The 18,771-nt window shown below is 36.3% G+C and overlaps 3 protein-coding genes across 3 annotated transcripts; 2 read left to right on the top strand and 1 right to left on the bottom strand.

Annotated features, from left to right (window-relative positions):
- The first annotated feature begins 7,403 nt into the window (after positions 1 to 7,403).
- Positions 7,404 to 9,160, top strand: LOC130722873 (nematode resistance protein-like HSPRO2). The gene has a single exon (XM_057573730.1). It carries the CDS (start codon positions 7,607 to 7,609, stop codon positions 8,969 to 8,971), a length of 1,365 nt encoding a protein of 454 aa, XP_057429713.1. The 5' UTR covers positions 7,404 to 7,606; the 3' UTR covers positions 8,972 to 9,160.
- A 2,880-nt stretch (positions 9,161 to 12,040) lies between these two features.
- Positions 12,041 to 14,252, top strand: LOC130723588 (uncharacterized). The gene is made up of 2 exons (XM_057574695.1): positions 12,041 to 13,662; positions 13,789 to 14,252. Exons 1-2 carry the CDS (start codon positions 12,614 to 12,616, stop codon positions 14,039 to 14,041), a joined length of 1,302 nt encoding a protein of 433 aa, XP_057430678.1. The 5' UTR covers positions 12,041 to 12,613; the 3' UTR covers positions 14,042 to 14,252.
- LOC130723589 (glycosylinositol phosphorylceramide mannosyl transferase 1-like) lies at positions 14,225 to 18,260 on the bottom strand. The gene is made up of 5 exons (XM_057574696.1): positions 17,801 to 18,260; positions 16,413 to 16,809; positions 15,665 to 15,828; positions 15,490 to 15,560; positions 14,225 to 14,733 (listed from the first exon to the last, which is right to left on the bottom strand). Exons 1-5 carry the CDS (start codon positions 18,013 to 18,015, stop codon positions 14,573 to 14,575), a joined length of 1,008 nt encoding a protein of 335 aa, XP_057430679.1. The 5' UTR covers positions 18,016 to 18,260; the 3' UTR covers positions 14,225 to 14,572.
- Between the last annotated feature and the right edge of the window lie 511 nt (positions 18,261 to 18,771).

The following is an 18,771-nucleotide window of genomic DNA, read 5'->3' as shown; positions in this document are numbered from 1 at the left end:
AGGTGTCACATACACTGAGACACATATAATTAGTTTTAATTTATATTATAATTAATTAAATAAAAATTAATATTAATATTAATCTTAAAAGTTGAAGAGGTGATTTTAATATTAAATATGATATCGTTTCAAAAAATAACCTTCTCACTATCACTTCCCATTGAAATTCTATTTGACAGTTTCAATCCTCTTATTAATGGCATGCTATATCCTTCTTCTGTTTACTCAAAAATATAAAAAAGTGTTTATCATGATTTGGTTCATATGAGTTAGGAAATTCCATAGGGCACACAAAGTTAGTTTTAGGTTATTGAATTATTAGTTAAATAATAATTAATTTTAATATTCATTCATAAAAGATAAAGATGGTGGTGGGTTTAATATTATATCAAATGTAGAAGATAACCTTCTCATTATCCCTTTTCCCTACAACTATATAAGTAATAAAGTAAATAGTTTTTAATTCTATTAAAACTTTAATTATTTACCTCGAATTTTCTGCAAATGAGTTTATTATTATTTAGCTCATTATTATTTAGTTAATATAATTTAGAGAATTCCATAGGACACAATTAATATGTTTTGATCTAGAGAATTATTAATTAGTTATTAATTAATATTAAGATTAATACATAAAAGTTAAAGATGGTGGTTTTAATACTAAATACGACATCACTCCAAAAAGTAAATTTTCCACTAGCCATCCCTACAACTATATAAATTAGTAACACCGCTCATTCAAAATGTGCACGTCATATAGCGTGAGATGACGTATTTGCATTGAATTAAGGCTCAGACTCAGCTACATATACACCGGAGATTAGATGTTGATGTTTTAGCTTAGAATGTCTAAATATGCTATAATTTTCTCTTTAATTTTGTAATGATTTCCTCTTGATTCAATCCTACTTTTTATACTGGACAGCTTCTTTGGTCTACAAATTGGTTTTTTATTTCATGTTTTTTTTTTTCACGGTAAAAAAAAAAATTGAAATTTATGATTTCTTCTATCTAGATTTAATTTTATGATTTTAATTCTTAAAATTTATTTTGATAAAAGTAACAAAAATAACAAATATTTTGAGAAATTATAGGCTATAAAAAGCGAATATTATCTGAGGTTATTGCTAAATTTTACAGAAGGGCTCATTCATTTCCAGACATAAGAAAAGTATATGAAGTTATATATGACACATTCAAGGACGTGTGCTATACAATGAGTTTACTAAACGATGATAAATATTACATTGATGAAGTAATAGAAGCTTTGAATTGCTGTACTGCAAACAATCTTAGAAGACTTTTTGCTACTTTACTCTTATCATATCAGCTTTTAAGGGCATAATTTGTTTGGAAAGAAACCTGAGAGTATTTAAGTGGTGGTATTTTACATAAACAAAGACTTATTATGCAACGTAGTGGTGAGTACATTTTTAATCAAAGCTCATACAATAATAAGTAAGTATAAAATCTATAAAAAAATAAAATTATATTGCTTCTACAAAATAAAAACAATACATTCATCACTTGAAAAGATACAAATTTATGTTTGATGTTTGAAATTAATTTTATTCTTTTAATTCATAATAAATTTTATTTTAATAAACATAAAAAATACAAATTTAAAAAGAAAAAAATATACACGATAGACAAAAATGAATAACTCCGTGTATCGCACGGGTAAAAATACTAGTTAATTAATAATGAAAAAGTTAAACATGACTTGATTGGATATCTATTTCAAATTTAATTAATGTTAATAATTTTGAATGATTGAAACCAACCTTAAAAAATTACATTAGATTTGATTTAATTTAAATATATATATGACATGTGGCTTCATAAGAAAAAAAGTTGATGACGTTAACTTATCATATTCAATAAGGCTTGCACACGAGTTGAGTAAGAAGGGATTTTGGCCTAAACAGAATCTGCACGAATTAAAACTGGTCGGATTGGATTTGAAGATTTCATGAGTTTGAAGCACTTTGGTTCCCGTGTGATTTACAAGTTTCTCATCATCCTCCGCCCGCTCCTTTGTTAGCGTCTTGCTGTAGGCCAAATCATAGGTCAGGGGTGATTAAGAAGAATTTTCATTCGTCGTGTTCTTCTATAGGGGTGACAGATTTTGGGCGTGTTGCTCGTACATGGGCCGTGTTTTGGCGGCGGCATTTACGGCTCCTTTGAGGTTTTATCGCTAATGGTTGTAAAGGTTTTTTCTTTTTGTTGGGTTTAATATATTTGGCTCATTATCTTTGTTTTATCTTGTTTATTATTCTCTTGATTTATGTTTTGTTCAAAGGAATAACATTAGTGTCACTATCTTTTGCTAAGGAGGCGTTGTTTCCTAACTCAGTTAAGGTGGAGGAAGTTTCCCTAGATCTTAATCATTTAGAGGACACTTTTATGTGGCTTTTGGAGTTTGATAGGAGGTACACAATAAAGTAGGGCTATGCTTTTATCTGCCACCAGGAGTTCTTGTCCATAATATCGTCTTCTTTAGAGGTGATCATCCTTGCTGCCTTTAATTTTGCAATAATTTATGGAAACGCATCATTGTTCATCATGTTTATTTCGTTTGCCATGGCGCACTAGATACTTTGGAGAACTTTTTTCCTTCTTTATCGAGGTTCAGTTGATTTGGTATGCATCTTCCTTGAGCTTACGGATAATTGGTTGGGCATCTCAATATGTTGTCATTGTGCAAGATTTTTTACAAATTGTCGATCCGGATGCCATTCACACTTTCCTCTACGTCTGGTACTTTATTATTTGGGAGATGCGGAATTGGATTTTGCACCACACTTTGAAGTTTTTGGTGGCCGAGGTTCTTCGCAGTGTGGAGGCACTTTGGTTCCCATGCGATTTACAAGTTTCTCACCATCCTCTCGCTCCATTTTTAGTGTCTTGGTGTAGGCTGTTAAGTTTAGACGCCAATCGTATCGTCTATCATGTTTTGAATGATAACAATTTTCAAGAGTGCAAATGAACTGACTAAATATATCATGTGAATTACATTTTCAGCAAATTACTCTTACATCCTTCAGGCCATAACGTCTAGAGAAGCAAAGCAAGAAGATGGCACGAAGACAAGGAAGAGACGCTCAAGCAAAGAAGAGAAAGAAGACAAAGAGCATCAAAAGAAGACAAGACACGTCAAAGAAGTCAACGAAAGGACAAAGCTACAAAGGCAGACGACAAAGTGAAGAAGAAAGTCTTACATGCTTCATCGTCTATGCAAGCCTGAGTCCATTACATCATGGCCTTACATCAGCTTAATGGGCCTTTAGTCAAAACTAACTCAACTCGCCATGATTCAATCTAGTCCTAACAGGTACGTGGTCCTATGTAAGGCACTGACCCTTTCTCCTGCAGGTCGAGCCACCCAGCTTAGGGCGAGACCAGTCCACATGCTCGCAAGACGTCGAGTTTGAAGCATGAAGATGAAACATGTCTTAGACTTTGGCTGGCCAAACCCTTCGTGCTACGACATCTTCTATAAAGCGCACGTCAACTAGAGGACCCTCCGCCCTTACCAGTCCACATGCTCGTAAGACATCGAGTCTGAAGCATGAGGACGAAGTCCGTCTTTACTCTGTACTCGCCGGTATTGCATACCTTCAGCCAGCGGAAGCGTGACGCCTAGTCCAAATGCCCACAAGATGTCAGGTCCTTTGTGTCCGCCTAATGTTGTAAAGTACATGTCTCACCCTCATGGTATAAAAAGCATAAAATGCCGACAAGGCGAATGCAACGTAATACATGTCTCGCCAACAATACGTAAAAAGCATAAAATGTCAACATGGCGTGGAAAATACATGAATAAGGAAAATGGGGCTGCCAAAATGAAACACAAAAATATGAGAGGATAATCCGTGCATAAGACATCAACCTGAAGCCACCAAATATGGAACACCTCATCAAGGTGTAAAGTCACTATCAGGCTGCTAAGTGGCCCGCCGAGTAGAGAATCACTCGCCAAATAAGGAGGCTCACCCATATATGTCTACATGTCTGCAAGATGTCTTTACTCTAAGATGACAATGATAAGAATGGCGAGATCCCGGTGCAAACTACTGATCTGAAGGCGGAGAATGAGTCCACCTTTGAGGATAGTGGAGCTGCCAAAGATGGAGTCACCACGTAAGTTGGACCCACCAAAGATGGAGAAGCCACTGCATGATTGTGGCTTTGTTTCTCCGAAAAACCCATTTGAAAAACGGCCCAAATAAGCGCCACACGTCAGTAAGGAAACAAAAGCAAATTGTTAGCTCCGAAGGAGGTGGGGGACGTTTTATCGCCGCCCCACGGTAGGCGCTAAATGTGTTTACATGGACCTAGAGATCCTAGGGTTTGTGTAGTAGCAATTGTTAGCTGAATAGAGAACCTGATTTATTATGAATGAGGTCTTGCCTTTTATAGAGGAGAAAAAACCTAATCCTAAGTCTATCACATCATAAGTCTTACGGCAACTTAATGGGTCTTTAGTCAAGACTAACCCAACTCGCTAAGATTCAATCTAAGTTGTAAGAGGTGGTCTCACCTAAGAGGTTGACTCTTTCTCCTGCAGGTCAAGCCACCCAGTTTAGGGCGAGACCAGACTACAAACAATGTGAACTTTTCAAAATCATACATATCAAAAAGATTATAATTTCATTAGTAATTATGTAGCTATCTTACTACTCCTCCGTTCCAGAAAGGATTGTTGTTTTAGGCATACTTTCAATATTCAAAAATGTTTGTTGTTTTAGAAATTCAATGTATTTTTTGCTAATCTTTTTCCACCTATACTCTCTTTTAATTAACTTTCTCTCACTTATCACATTTCATATTAATCAACCACAAGTCATTTCTATCAATTACATTCTTCTCTATCTAAGTAGAATTTAATAGCTGCATATGGTACTAGTAAAATAAAATAAGTGTAATTTGTGCACGTGTTTATTAGGTGTTGTGTTTCAAAAGTTTTACCTGTGGGTGCACCAAAATAATTTATTTTTAGGCTTTTTATGTATTATTGGAGGGGATTAGCTCACATTGTTGAGTGTTGTTTGTATTATCAATTATTCATCTAATATAAATTTTTGCTTTAAAACAGTTTTTAGTAACATTATATTATCAATAATTGTCATCTTCCTCTTGTATACAATATTAAGTAATAATTTTTATTGAACGGATGAACTCATGAAGTATTATCCAAAAGTAAACAAGCTTAGGAATTAAACAATTAAGCCTGAATTATAAAAACTAAAGAAAGATAGCCATTGTATCGTCAGCGGCAACAAATTTATGGGACAACGATACTTTAGATATGGATGGAGGAAAATGTCTGCTTTTCTGGAAGTTCAATCTTTCTTTGCTGCTTTTATTTACTTGTCGTTCTTTAGTATTGTTAACTAGAAAATGGGTTTGATAACGTAACTTTGATCAATTCTCCGTGGCTGTTTAATTTATGTGATTTCATTTACTTTCATATACTCCATTGGTTGAAGGAAAAATTGAAAGTTGGGCAGCTTGCTTTTGCATGAACCCGCCGCAATAGTTGTGGATAGAGGCGAGATGAGCGTATTAATTGATAAAACCTTTTTTTTTGAACGTATTAATTAATAAAACCTTAAACACGAAGAAATAGCATATTAAGGCATGTTAAAAAAATATATTAAGGCAACCTTAGCATCGGCTAATACTAAAAAAAGTTCATTTAAGCTTCTAAAAGCCATTTCAAAAAACAAAGCTTCTAAAAGCATGTTCAATATTACAATAAATAATGGATTAGTTTTATTGATATTAATGTACAAAAATATAATATTTGTATATATTAGGGATTTTTTTTTGTAACATATATTAGGGATTTTATTCATTATTAAATAATAATAAAAAATCTTTTTATCATAGAAATTCTGAAAATAACAATTTTAACACTGAGTTCAAATCTTGAGCCCCTTATTTTAGAACTCGCTTTCTATTCCTTAGTTGTATTCCTTAGTTGTCTTTGTTGTTAGTAGTTTTCCGATGTATAAAAAAAAAACAATTTTAACACTCTTGCTAAAACAACGTAGTATTTTAAAAGGTTTTTAACAGAAAGTGGCATGTTAAAGTATTTTTGAAAATTTATCTAACCACATGTCCACATCATATTTGTTAATTGTTATGTTTGTTTCATGAGGAGGAAGCGTTATCCCAATTAAAAATATTATCCTCAAGTTAAGCATTCCAGCCCAGGCCCAGCCTACGCTGATCTGCCAAAAAAAAATTTACTGCCAACTACATCCTTTTGACAAAAAGGGAAACTACATTCACTGTGTTTTACACCAGGTTTTGAAAACTGGATGGGATCGACTAGTTTTTTTCTGGAAAAGTTAATAAATTGATTGCATATTTAATTAGGTTGTTTAATGGAGCCGACGCTGTATTTGAGCCTTTAAGGGAAAGGAGAAAAAAAACAGTTAACAAGTGAAAGTGAATGCCTGTAGAATGGCGGCAGTGGTTTTCCGTCAAATTCCATTTTATCCATTTTGGTCGACAAATGAAATAAAATAGTAATGATTTAAGTTTCATTCCTTCCATATTTGCCACCCAATCAACTCTCACGAACCACAAAGAAAGAACCATCCGCAATCTACGCGCATCTACTACTCCAGAATCGACGTAAAATATCATCATCTACTCCTACGTGCTTACTACATCTTTATCCTTACACCTAATATCAACTTTTTTAGTGTGAAATTAACTAATGGATAATTCGGCAAAAAAGAATAAAATTGGGTTGTGCTATGCAGTGTTGAATTCCAATTCCAAGTGTAAACTGGATTTAAGACGGTGCCTACTGGCACAACCTAAAGCAGAAACCCAATCCGTTGTGCCTTTAATTAAGGTGACAAGCGCGGAGTGATTGCCCACAAATTTGTCAAAAAGTGGTGGCCAGCAGTGGTTCCCAAAGGTCTTATTATTTTATTTTATTGGTCAAATCCAATTATCCATAGGACTAAACTTCAACCATCCATCCCTCCCTCCCTCCCACTACCCCTCTTCTATCTACTTCATTAATAATATTCACAAACATTATTCGAAAGTTCAAAGTAAACAGACGCCTTCTTTTTTGTCCATACATGTTTAGGTCAGGTCAGGTCAGGTCAGGTGCTATGGATAAGCTTCATGCACCGCTCCACCATTAATTCCTCCCCTTTTCCCATTTCCATATCTTATCTTAATTTCTCATCAAACATACCACAATCCCTGTCCTTAATTAATATTAAATGTATATCATACACAGTTACACACATTCATCCTTCCTAGGATACTCGATCAACAAGGCACATCCTTTTCATTTCTTTATTACTATTACTATTATTTTCCCAATTTTTTTCTTAAAAAATTCCAAACCAACGCGACTTTCAAAATTCAAATCCCTCGTTCCTACATGCTCCCAGTCCACACGTCTTTCTCCTCCCCTTTCCTTCCTCTTTCAAACATCACAACCCACACCTTCTCCATATAAATATATACCCTTCCCTCTTCCCTTCCTCATTCAAATTCCACAACACAACATAAGTACACAACACAAAACAAAACAAAATCATAGTATATCATTCTCAATCCAAGAAACATGGTTGATTTACATTGCAAATCAAAGGTGCTATCTCCCAACATGTCTTCCAAAACCCCCAAAATCTCTCTCACCTCCAACAACTCCACCTCCCTCCCATCCTTAAACCTACCCTTCCTCACCAACAGCGAAATCTCCGCCGCCGCGCCACCTCTCTGCGCCGCCTACGACCACTACCTCCGCCTCCCGGAGCTCCGAACCCTCTGGAACGCACGTGACTTCCCTAACTGGACCAACGAGCCAATCCTAAAACCCGCCCTACAAGCCCTCGAGATCACGTTCGGCCTCTTCTCCACAGTTCTCTCCGACCCCAGACCGTACGCGAACCGCAGGGAATGGAACCGTAGAGTAGAGTCCCTCGCCACGCGTCAGATCGAGATCATCTCGATCATCTGCGAAGACGAGGAGGAGAATCCAGATACACGCGGCACCGCGCCAACCGCTGATCTCACCACCAGCGAGACGAGTACCAGAAGCTACAGTGAAACCAGCCTCCTCCCTCGTCTCGCCACGTGGTACAGATCCAAGGACGCGGCGCAGAGGATCCTTCTCTCCGTGGAGTGCCAGATGAGGCGGTGTCCCTACACGCTAGGTTTGGGAGAACCGAACCTGGCCGCGAAACCGAGCCTGATGTACGACGCCGTTTGCAGACCGAACGAGGTTCACGAACTGAAAACGACGCCGTATGATGACCGAGTTGAGAATCAGGAGAATCTTACCTTACACGCGACGCACCAGATCGTGGAGTCGTGGATCCACGCGCTGCGGAAGGTTCTGGAGAGAGTAGCGGCGGCGATCGAGGGGAGAAGGTTTGACAAGGCGGCGGAGGATTGCTATACGGTGGAGCGGATCTGGAAGCTTATCGCGGAGGTGGAGGATGTTCATTTGATGATGGATCCTGGCGATTTTCTGAGGTTGAAGAATCAGTTGTCGGTTGGAGGCGAAACGGCGTCGTTTTGCTTCAGGTCGAGGGATCTGGTGGAGGTGACGAAGGTTTGCAGGGATTTGAGGCATAGTGTGCCGGAGATACTCGGCGTTGAGGTGGATCCGAAGGGCGGGCCGAGGATTCAGGAGGCGGCGATGAGGCTGTATGTGGCGGAGAAGGTGAGTGGGGCGGAGAAGCTTCATGTGTTGCAGGCGATGCAGGCGATTGAGGCGGCGATGAAGAGATTCTTTTTCGCGTATAAGCAGGTGCTTGCGGTGGTTATGGGGAGCTCGGAGGCGAATGGGAACCGAGTTGGGGTGAGTCGTGATGGGGGTGACTCGTTGACTCACTTGTTCCTTGAGCCCACGTATTTTCCTAGCTTGGATGCCGCCAAGACTTTTGTTGGATACTTTTGGGATAATGGTAACAAATGGGTGTGAAGAAGTATGATGATACATGAACACAACACACAAACAAAGACATGGTGTAGAGATTGATAGTGATACAATTAAAAAAAATGTGATCAAGAAATTCTTTCTTTTTAACTATAATTGAAGTGGACTAAATTTTGTCATGAGTTGTTCTTGTATGAGTCGATGATCATTGTAAAATATTTTAACAATTTTTTATGCTTTGGGTGTTCATATGTTTCATTTCAAAACAATCCAAATCTAATCTGTTGGAATGTATTGAGATACAAATAGAGATGCACACGAAAGAGGAACTGAGAAATTTGACAAAACTAACTTCCAAATTACTATTCAAAAGTTCATACCAACAAGTAACAAACATCATTTAACATATCTCCTTCAAACCTATCAGTTTTCCGAGACTTTGTCATGATGTCTGTAATTTGAAGCTCAATTCTTCTACAATGCTTGAATTTGATCTTCCATTTACTGACTTGATCTCTTAAGAAGTAATACTTTGTTTTTATGTGTTTACTTCCCCATGGGAAATTGGTTTCTATGCTATATCAATGGCTGATTTATCATCGACCTGCATTTCATCATTTTGCATAAAACCCTTAGGGACTAACCTTGCTTTATGTTTAGCAATGTTTCCATTAGATTTTAGCTGGACTTTGAAAGCCCACTTCACAGCTATGAGAACTTTCCTGATGGTAAGCTCAATAAATCCCATGTTTTATTTACCTCTATTCCTTTAAGCTCTTCTTTCATTGCGTCTCTCCATGTTTTATTTTTGGTGGAATCATGGAAGGTAATTGGATCTACCTCCACCCTTAGTGCTAAATGTACTAGCTCTCCTTCATCGGTTATAGTATTATCAGGGAACATTTGGTAGTCTTTGTACTTGACAAGAAATCTTTTTGTTCTTGTTGGCCTGCATAATGCTATAACCGATGATTCATAAGAGGATTTCCAGTCAAGTTCTATTCATCAAAGGAGAGCTCAAGTCTATGAAGTTCAGAACACCATAACTCATGCCACAACAAAGACTCACAAGAGAGGATTGTAGATGAGAGGCACTGAGATTCAAATGCACCGAATTTGTTACTTGAAATGTTTTATTCATTGAGGTAGGACCTTTCATGATATTTGATCGTGAGGAATCAAACTTATAGAAAACCCCAATCATGTTCATGGTGAATCCTTTTTCAAGCAATTAACTTATGCTAATCAAATCGTTATTCATCGTAGAGAGGATTTTAGATGAGAGACACTGAGATTCAAATGCACCAATTATTACTCGAAATGTTCTATTCATTGAGGTATGACCTTTCATGATCTTTGACTGTGAGGAATCAAACTTATAAAAACCCCCAATCATGTTCATGGTGAATCCTTTTTCAAGTAATTAACCTATCCTAATCAAATGGTTATTCATTGTAGGGTAAACAACACATCTGTGACCAAAGCTCTCTTTCCATCATTCCTTTTAATCATAACATCGATTGTTCCTTCAACAGAGATGATCCTGTTATCAGCAAATATGACCTTGGTTTTATGCTTTCATCAAAGTTCACAAGCCATTCTCTATGACATGTCATGTGATTGGAACATCCAGAATCAAGATACCAAGTGTCTGAACTTTTAGAATCGTGTTATATTATAATCCTGAGGAGAAGAGAGTTGTCTTTAGGTTTAGTATCATCGTCTTTGGCCAAGATTTCCTCATGAACGATCATGTCTTCCTCGATAATCATTATGGATGGGAGCTTTACATTCATTTTTCTTCTTTTAACATAATTAAGTAATTAACATCACAACAAAAAGTTAGAAGACCTAATAAAAAAATCAAATATAAGATTAGCATAACTAAAGAGTAGATACGTAAAATAAATGATAAGGTTTGAAGAATCTTTTGTTATTTGTCAGATTTGTCTAACTTTGACTTCGACAGAGAGGATATAGATTATGAAATTCTAGATGTTCCACGTTCCTCTATAAAATATTTCCGACCAAGTAATATCTATTAAAATTTTCCGAGTCACCCAAAAGACAAGGTAATGTCTCCTAAAAAACTAGCTATTAGAAACTAGAAATAAAATACATATTATAGCTAGGACCGCAAGTTAAAATTTCAAAGTATTTATGTTTTATGCAAAACTAGAATATAAAGTTAATTAAGCCATAATTGCTTGAACAATTTTTCTACCAATTTTTCTTCAGTCTAATAGTTTCAGTCTTTTGCTCAAATGTCAAAGCAAATCTAGCAGGAAAAGGACCGACTCCATTGGAATATTCTGGTTGGTGTTCAACATTTGAAAAAATGAATTTGATTTTGGTACTAGGCTTTTTTGAGATTTTGAGAGTCCTTGCTTTATATTTTTGGAATCGAATTTTAGGGGATGACGGTACATTTTCAGATAATCTTTTCTTCAGGTCCTTTTTTTAATATTTAAAATCATAGATTTGTTTGAACTGGTTGAATTTAAGAAAATAAAATGATTAATTTTAACAAAAACCTCTATTATACTATAAATTCCTTTCAAAAAAAATAAATGATTCCTATACTATAATTTCTATTCAAAATTCAAAGCCTTCTTTTTTAAATTAAATCTTCAGAAAAATGTCTTCCTCTTGTAACAAAAAAAAAACAAAAATCTTCAGAAAAATATGTATACCCTCATGAAGTATTTTCTTTTATTATGACAATATTATAAACTTAATATTAAATTAAAATCAAATAAATATTGACATCTAATTTGAATATTAAGAGCTCTATATTAAAATAAATGATATATTCATATATCATATTTCAATTAATGTTTTACCAATTAAATAAAATTTTGAACTTTTGAAATTAAAATTAAAAAAATTATATTATGATTTATGCTTTTTAACCTAATATTTAAAACTTCGCTAAGCACTATGCAATAATCAAATACTTGCCACTTTCCAGCATCTAAACAAATTTAAAAAATTACAAAAAATTAAAATTAAAATTAAAAGGCTAATCAGGCTCCACAAGTCCACATGATATTCTTTTTGTTCCTAGACACCCGAAAAACACGTTTTCTAATTTTACTTTTTTTGGTCGAAACTCAATTGGAAAAATAGATACTTTCTCATATTACATGTTTTTATTGAATATATTTTTAGTCATGTTCAATACTACAATGACTAAAAACATACTTAACCGGCCCTACATGTTTCTATAACAATGTCATGTTCAAATAATAAAAGATGTAACTCGACAAATCTCTATCACTACACACCACTCTAGAATTCTGATGAAGCAAAAACAAAGACTTGTGACTCATCGTTTCTTTTCTTTCATCCTGGCCAGAAGGAGCTTAATAATCTTACATCGAATATTTCCTATTTATATATTCCTTGAACCATAGGACATCTAGCTACTTCCATGCACATCACTTTGAAGTTTGTGATTTTTATACTTTTATTGACACACGAGATGCCTTTTTCATTCCCAATTTCAATTTCCATATTGATGAAAAGCTGAGAGATCTAATTAGACTCTTGAGGTCAGCAAAAGGAGCTTTGATCAACAGTTCAACACTTTCTTTGTACGAGATTCCTGGGATGGTTTAACGAGTTCTTGTTAGTTAGTGTAACACATGATTTCTTTGAGTCCTTGAAGAACTTGGTGATGTAAAAATGGGCTCGAGAGTCTCTCCAAACTCCTCTTACTCTCTTTGTCAGTACTCCAATAAATCACCTTGTCCTATTCCTTCTTTGCAACTTGGAAATGGCACTCAGAGTAACTGTGGAATGACATGTCCTTTGATTCATGGTTCTGCCCTTTGTCGCTCGAGGAATTTAAGGATGCATATTATGAAACAAGCTTGCTTTGCCCCTTATAATGATGAGTTCTACCATGGAACTAAGCACAAGGAAATTGCTCATGCAGCAGTATCTGACATAGGTTCCTCAGAAGTGAAGCATGATGTTCTAGATCCTTCTCTTCTGGGTATTCAACCCGAGTCGCCGAGCTGGCCTGAAAGGGATGAAATCTTGAGGCTAAACTTTGAAAGGAAAGTGAACAGTGTTGGAATTCCTTTATCCATTCGGATGATCAAGAAGAAGCTACAATGGGAGAAGGGTCTTACAGAGGCAAGTGAATTCACTTCATGTTCTGTGAAGAGGGTCTTCTCCTCCATGCTGTTTATCATCCACGAGCTTCAAAACCATGTCTTGCAAACAAGGGAGATTCTCTGCTGTGAAGATTTGCAAGGTGCCATGGCTAAGTTGCAAGGAGATTTGGATGTTTCATTCGTATGGCTCTTTCAGAATATATTTTGGAAAAGCCCGAATCTCATGGTCAATGTGATGGTCCTCCTAGCCAATTTCTCAGTGTTCTCGATGTGTGACAACAATGTTATGACTAATAATAGGAATAAACTACTACAACATTCACAAGGTGAATCTGGAAAGCAGGAGTTGACAGAAGATGAGGAAATGTTGTGGAAATCAATGCTGGAGGAAGCTTCAAGATGGCAAAACGAATTGCAGAGTGAAGCTTTGGACCATGAGACAGTGCTAAAGTTTGTGGCACCAGTATCTATTCAGCTTGAAGGGGATCAGTATGAGGAATATGTCAAAACAAGGCTTTATTACAGAAAGCATTTACGCCAGGCACCTTACAATTCTCTTCTGCTGTCTAACTATGCACAGTTCCTTTATCTTGTCGTTCATGACCTTGATGGGTGAGTTTTCAGAAGTCAATTTTCTGGCGAATTCTAGTTATCTTTAAATGGTCTTCCAAGCTCAATTCACTGATTGAGTCATGCATATTATGTTTGCTTATTATAAAATTCAATTTGGGTTTTCAGGGCAGAAGAGTACTTCAAGAGATCTGTGCTGGAGGAGCCGCCAGATGCTGAGGCATTCAGTCGATATGCTGATTTCCTGTGGTTGGTAAGAAAGGATCTTGAGGCAGCAGAACTTAGATACCAGGAAGCATTGGAAGAAGAACCCAGAAACACTTATTACGCATCGAAGTATGCTAATTTCCTTTGGAGCACTGGTGGAAAAGATACTTGTTTTCCACTTGAATCCCCTGATAAACTTTCCACCATAAAATAGCCCTCATAATCCATCAGATACAAGTTGACACTTCTTGGTAATACTAGCATGGCATGACCTACTCAGACATTTCACTCACCTTGTAATTCTATCCCTTGATCTTTTTGGGTTTTTCTTGGGTAGTTGTGACTCATGTTAGTAATTTTGGAAGAGTCATTTATGTAATACGTGCATAGAAAGATATATCCACAGAGAACTGATATATTCCAAAGAGGCAAGTTGTTGAAGGAAGAATACGACAGTACATCAACTAAACACAAGTATCATATGGAGGAGTTTCTAGACTGAGGGTTTACTATTCCCTGATTCTACACTGAAATTCTATATGGTGAGACAAAAATAACCCCAGGAATACATGTCAAAGAATACAAGAAATCAATCTAGGTGGCTAATTAGCTCTATCCCATCAAAATACATGAATTTTATGTGAATATTATACATCTGTGTAACTAAGAAGAATCGTGTAGCTTAACTAGCTAATTGAAGATCGTGGAATTTCTAAAACCTGCAAAAAATGTCTAAATCCAGGCGTCACCAAAACCAGATGTTGCGGCTATCAACAGCCTTTACTGAAGTAGATACCAAGGGCATCCGTCCATATACAGCAGTAAATTTGTTGACACACTCTGTTCTTCTTTCACTGTGACCTCCCAAGCTGCTGATTCCGGTGGATCCAATCTCAAATATTTTACCTGTGATAATGAAAAAATCAATGAAGTTGACAAGCGCGTGTAGATAGGAGTAGGACTGGCATATAACAAGCAGTGGTTTAAGTCTCTTGAAACTGAGAATCAGATTGTTAATGAGCAATATAAATTACAATAAATAGGCAACATAAGCATTATCGTGGAACTTCACTATCTGTATTTGTTAATTATAATGTAAACCTCATCAAAAGTATTTTAGCATTGTATTGGTTACTTGAAAATCAGGACTGGCATGATAATAATAGAGCAATTTCAAAAATACCAGCATTGCTCCTGGGTTAAAGCACATGGTGGTGACATACAAAGCATATTATCAAATTGTTCCAATGATTATCTAAAGCAATTACAGAATGCGGATTAACAACTGACAACATCTTGGATTCCAGAAATCTAGGGCTGGGAGGGAAGAGTGGGGGATGAGAATGACAAGGCACATATCTGCATTTTTAACATGTTTGTTAGGGAAGTAATAAAACATTTCCTTAGATCATTTATTGGCTCCCCAACAACAGAATCAATGTTACAAATGTCACATTTCACTCCTAACAAAAGATATTTTATGGTCATTTTGAACTAGTAAAGATAAGGAGCTTACTTAGTCAACAAGCTAAAGAGGGAAGGGGGGATGCATCTCCCGTGAACTTATTACATGCTGTGGCTTTGTTGAAATACTTACGTGAATGAGGGCATAGGGAAAAAAATTCAACGAAATTTAAGGAATGTGTTTCAGATGCCAATTACCTTTAACCCATATTGGGGGTGCATCAGTGGCATTTGCAACAAGGAAAGACATTGCAATATCCTCACAATTCCTGGTAAATCAATTGAATTAAGAAAATAACAGAAAAGTTAGATGTATTTAGTTTGAAAGGTTAAACAGGAAGATAGTGAGTGATTAGGTAGTTCAGAGAATAACCTATTCGTGGTTACATATTCTCTTATTGATGCTGGCATCTCATTTGTGTAGAGACTGAAATACTTCTTATGGAAGAATGCTGCCTTGGAAAGCACCATGCTATATGTACCCGTCCACCACACAGACCACCATCCCCCATATCTAAATTTATTGCCATCACCTTCCTGAAAGAAGGTTGAATAGTTTGAAAGATCAGCAATAAGAAGTCTGAATATTCCTCCAGCCAAGGGTTAAACTCGGAAAGTTCATTTCCAGATTTATAGATTCATGAAGTACACAAAAAAAAGAATTTCTTGAAAGGTTGGATCAACACATAAAAATAACAGGTCCCCAAAGTGCAATCAAGGTTTACTTTTTATTTTTCAATGGCATCATACTTGAATTTTCCACAAAAAGTTTGAATTCAATGTTTAGAACTTCATAAGTAATATTAGGCAGTTGGAAGCTATTACTTATATAACAAGATTTTGCAGTAAAAAGATAAACAAAAGAACAAGAAATAAAAGAGGGAAATACAGATCAGGAAGGATTGACTTTTTTCATCCTGAATTACCTATATACTTTTTCTCATGTTGGGGCACGAAAAGCATAGGCATAAAAGATAGATAAACAATCAATGGGTTGATAAAAAGGAAAAAATCAAAATTATCTGGGATGGTAAACAATTAATATTAAGGGTCAAGGACGAAAATCATCTGCGATAATGGGCAAAAAATGGCAAAAAAGTAGATAAAAATATAAAACCTACCGATGAATCCAACCAATGGACACGAGGTACAAATCCCACCATTGTATCTGGTGCACTTTGCCAAACATCAAATGCAAATTCCACCGAAGAGCAAGGAAATATGACATCATCATCAATAGAAAAGACAGCATCTGTCTCCAAATCCTTTACTTCTTTAAACCTATTGTTCAAACTGTCTTCCATGTTGATGTCAAATTTTAATTTGACATGTCGCCCATCTGTTGACTCAGACTCTATTGCATGGTTTAGAAATTTAATAAGAAAATCAGAAGGAGGGTCAGGTTCGCTCCACACTATATGTACTGATTCAAGTCGCGGACATGATGAATAATGCGTGATGGACTGCTTTAAGAGATCATATCTCTTCCATGTGTTCATTACGATAGAATACCCCTTCCTGTGAACGAAATATACAAATGATATGAGTTATCAGATTTTACAGGAAAATGCACTCAACAACCATTTATGAAAATTAAATTTACAATTGAAAGGTTTAACAGGCTGCCTCACGTATTTTACCAAACATGAAAAGAGCAGGGGAAAAGGCCAGCTAAATGCTCAAATAGATAACCTCCAACTATACTGATTTTGAAGGCAATTATGCTAACAAGCAAAGTCTTAAGTCAGTTACTGTGAGCGTATAAATGCTACAACTGAAGGATTTTTAATTTAACATTGGACTTTGAATATAATCTAACAGTTGGAAGGTGGTGACATTATTCTCAATTCAGAGTCCAGAGTTCAGTTCCACTGTAACAATGAACTCAGTTATCTATGCAAACCCATCTAAACCCTGAGGTTATGCATTTTTTCAATAAACTTTTAATGCAAAATAGCAGATTACTTAGATAGCAATCCCATCAATAATTCATCTCCAAAATTATGTACTCCAATTCTAGTTCATGAGTAAACAATAGAACTAAAGAAAATCAAAAGCCAATGAAGTGGTTCTGAAACAAGCCTTATAAACAAACACTCCTTACTGAACACACAAACAGAATCGATTTCCCTTATCATTTCTCTCCACAATGAACTCAGATAAAATTGTAAGTAGCAAAATGACTGATAGAAGAAATGAACTTCATTATGCTAGCAATTATAACTTCTATAACCTTCAAAGCAAGAAAATCAGCTGCTTATAATTCCAGAATTAGAAGCACGATTAGAAACTAATCCAAAATCAACTTTAAGCAATCATTTAATGCAACTTATTTCCAAAAAAAGACTTCAATTATCCATTTTCCCTCCAGATAATAACTCAATCAAAAATGGAAAAGAAACGAAAATTAACAGAATTGAAAATTTCTAATAAGAGGAAGATGAAACCTATTACCAAAACAAGAACAACGAACTGATGAATTAACTACGAAAAGGAACGGCTAACGAACCTGGAAAGAGGAAAGCGAGGATGAGGACGAGAGCGGTTGGCGGTGGTGGAAGAATTGGCGGCGGCGAGGAGGAGGAGGAGGAGGAGGAGCGTTAACGCAATGCAGAAGCAGAGCAAGAGATTGATCCTCCTCGCTGATTTGACGGTGGAGATCGCGAGTAGGCGGAACCTCTGCTCCGTGCGACGGTTGAAGAAGAAGCAGCAGCTCCCTCTCATCACCGCCGAGGGGACTCGTCGCGGAAGCGGAAGCCGAAGCCGAACCCTCCGAGTCGACTCGTCCGTATCAGCAGCGAGTCGACGACGCGCCGTTCATCGAGCGGGGAGAAATGTTCCGGTGCGGCGGAGGTGCAGGGAATGAAGAAACGAGTTTCTAATGAGTCGGTTAAACTGAAAATGCAGTGCTGTGTGTTTTGGTGTGTTGAAGCGTCGTTCTTCGAATCTGAGAGACATGAAAAATGATGAAAGTTCGGTCCCGTTGGTTGGGTAATCAGGTGAGGTGCCACGTGTTATCTTCATCGACCGTTTAAATTAGAACTGTTGTAGGATCTGATCTGCCGTAGTCCATAACGGCGAATGAGGATTCCATTTTCAAAGCTTCTGCTTACGTGTATTAGGACCGCATACGGATCGGTAGGGTGCACATGAGTTTGGTTTGATGAATTTTGGTCAAAATAAAATTCGAACCGATCAAAATTGTCTGGGTTGGGTTGGATTTCACGAATTTCTTCTTCGAACCCGATCCGAACCAACCCGACGAAGTTCGGATTGGGTTGGATGGATTGATTGGGTCACTATATTAAAATAATAATATATCTGAAATATTAAAAAATCTGGCAAATATTATTATAAATTCAGAAAAAATATTAAATATGTTATAATACTTTTTTTGAAAGCAAATATGTTATAATACTAAATAGCATGAAAATGACACAAAAAGTTTTACCAAATAGCATGAAATAATATTACATAAAT

Source organism: Lotus japonicus, chromosome 6, assembly GCF_012489685.1.
Source record: "Lotus japonicus ecotype B-129 chromosome 6, LjGifu_v1.2".
NCBI lineage: Eukaryota > Viridiplantae > Streptophyta > Magnoliopsida > Fabales > Fabaceae > Lotus > Lotus japonicus.
The sequence above is the reverse complement of the archived record's forward strand: the minus strand, read 5'-3'. Positions and strand labels throughout refer to the sequence as shown.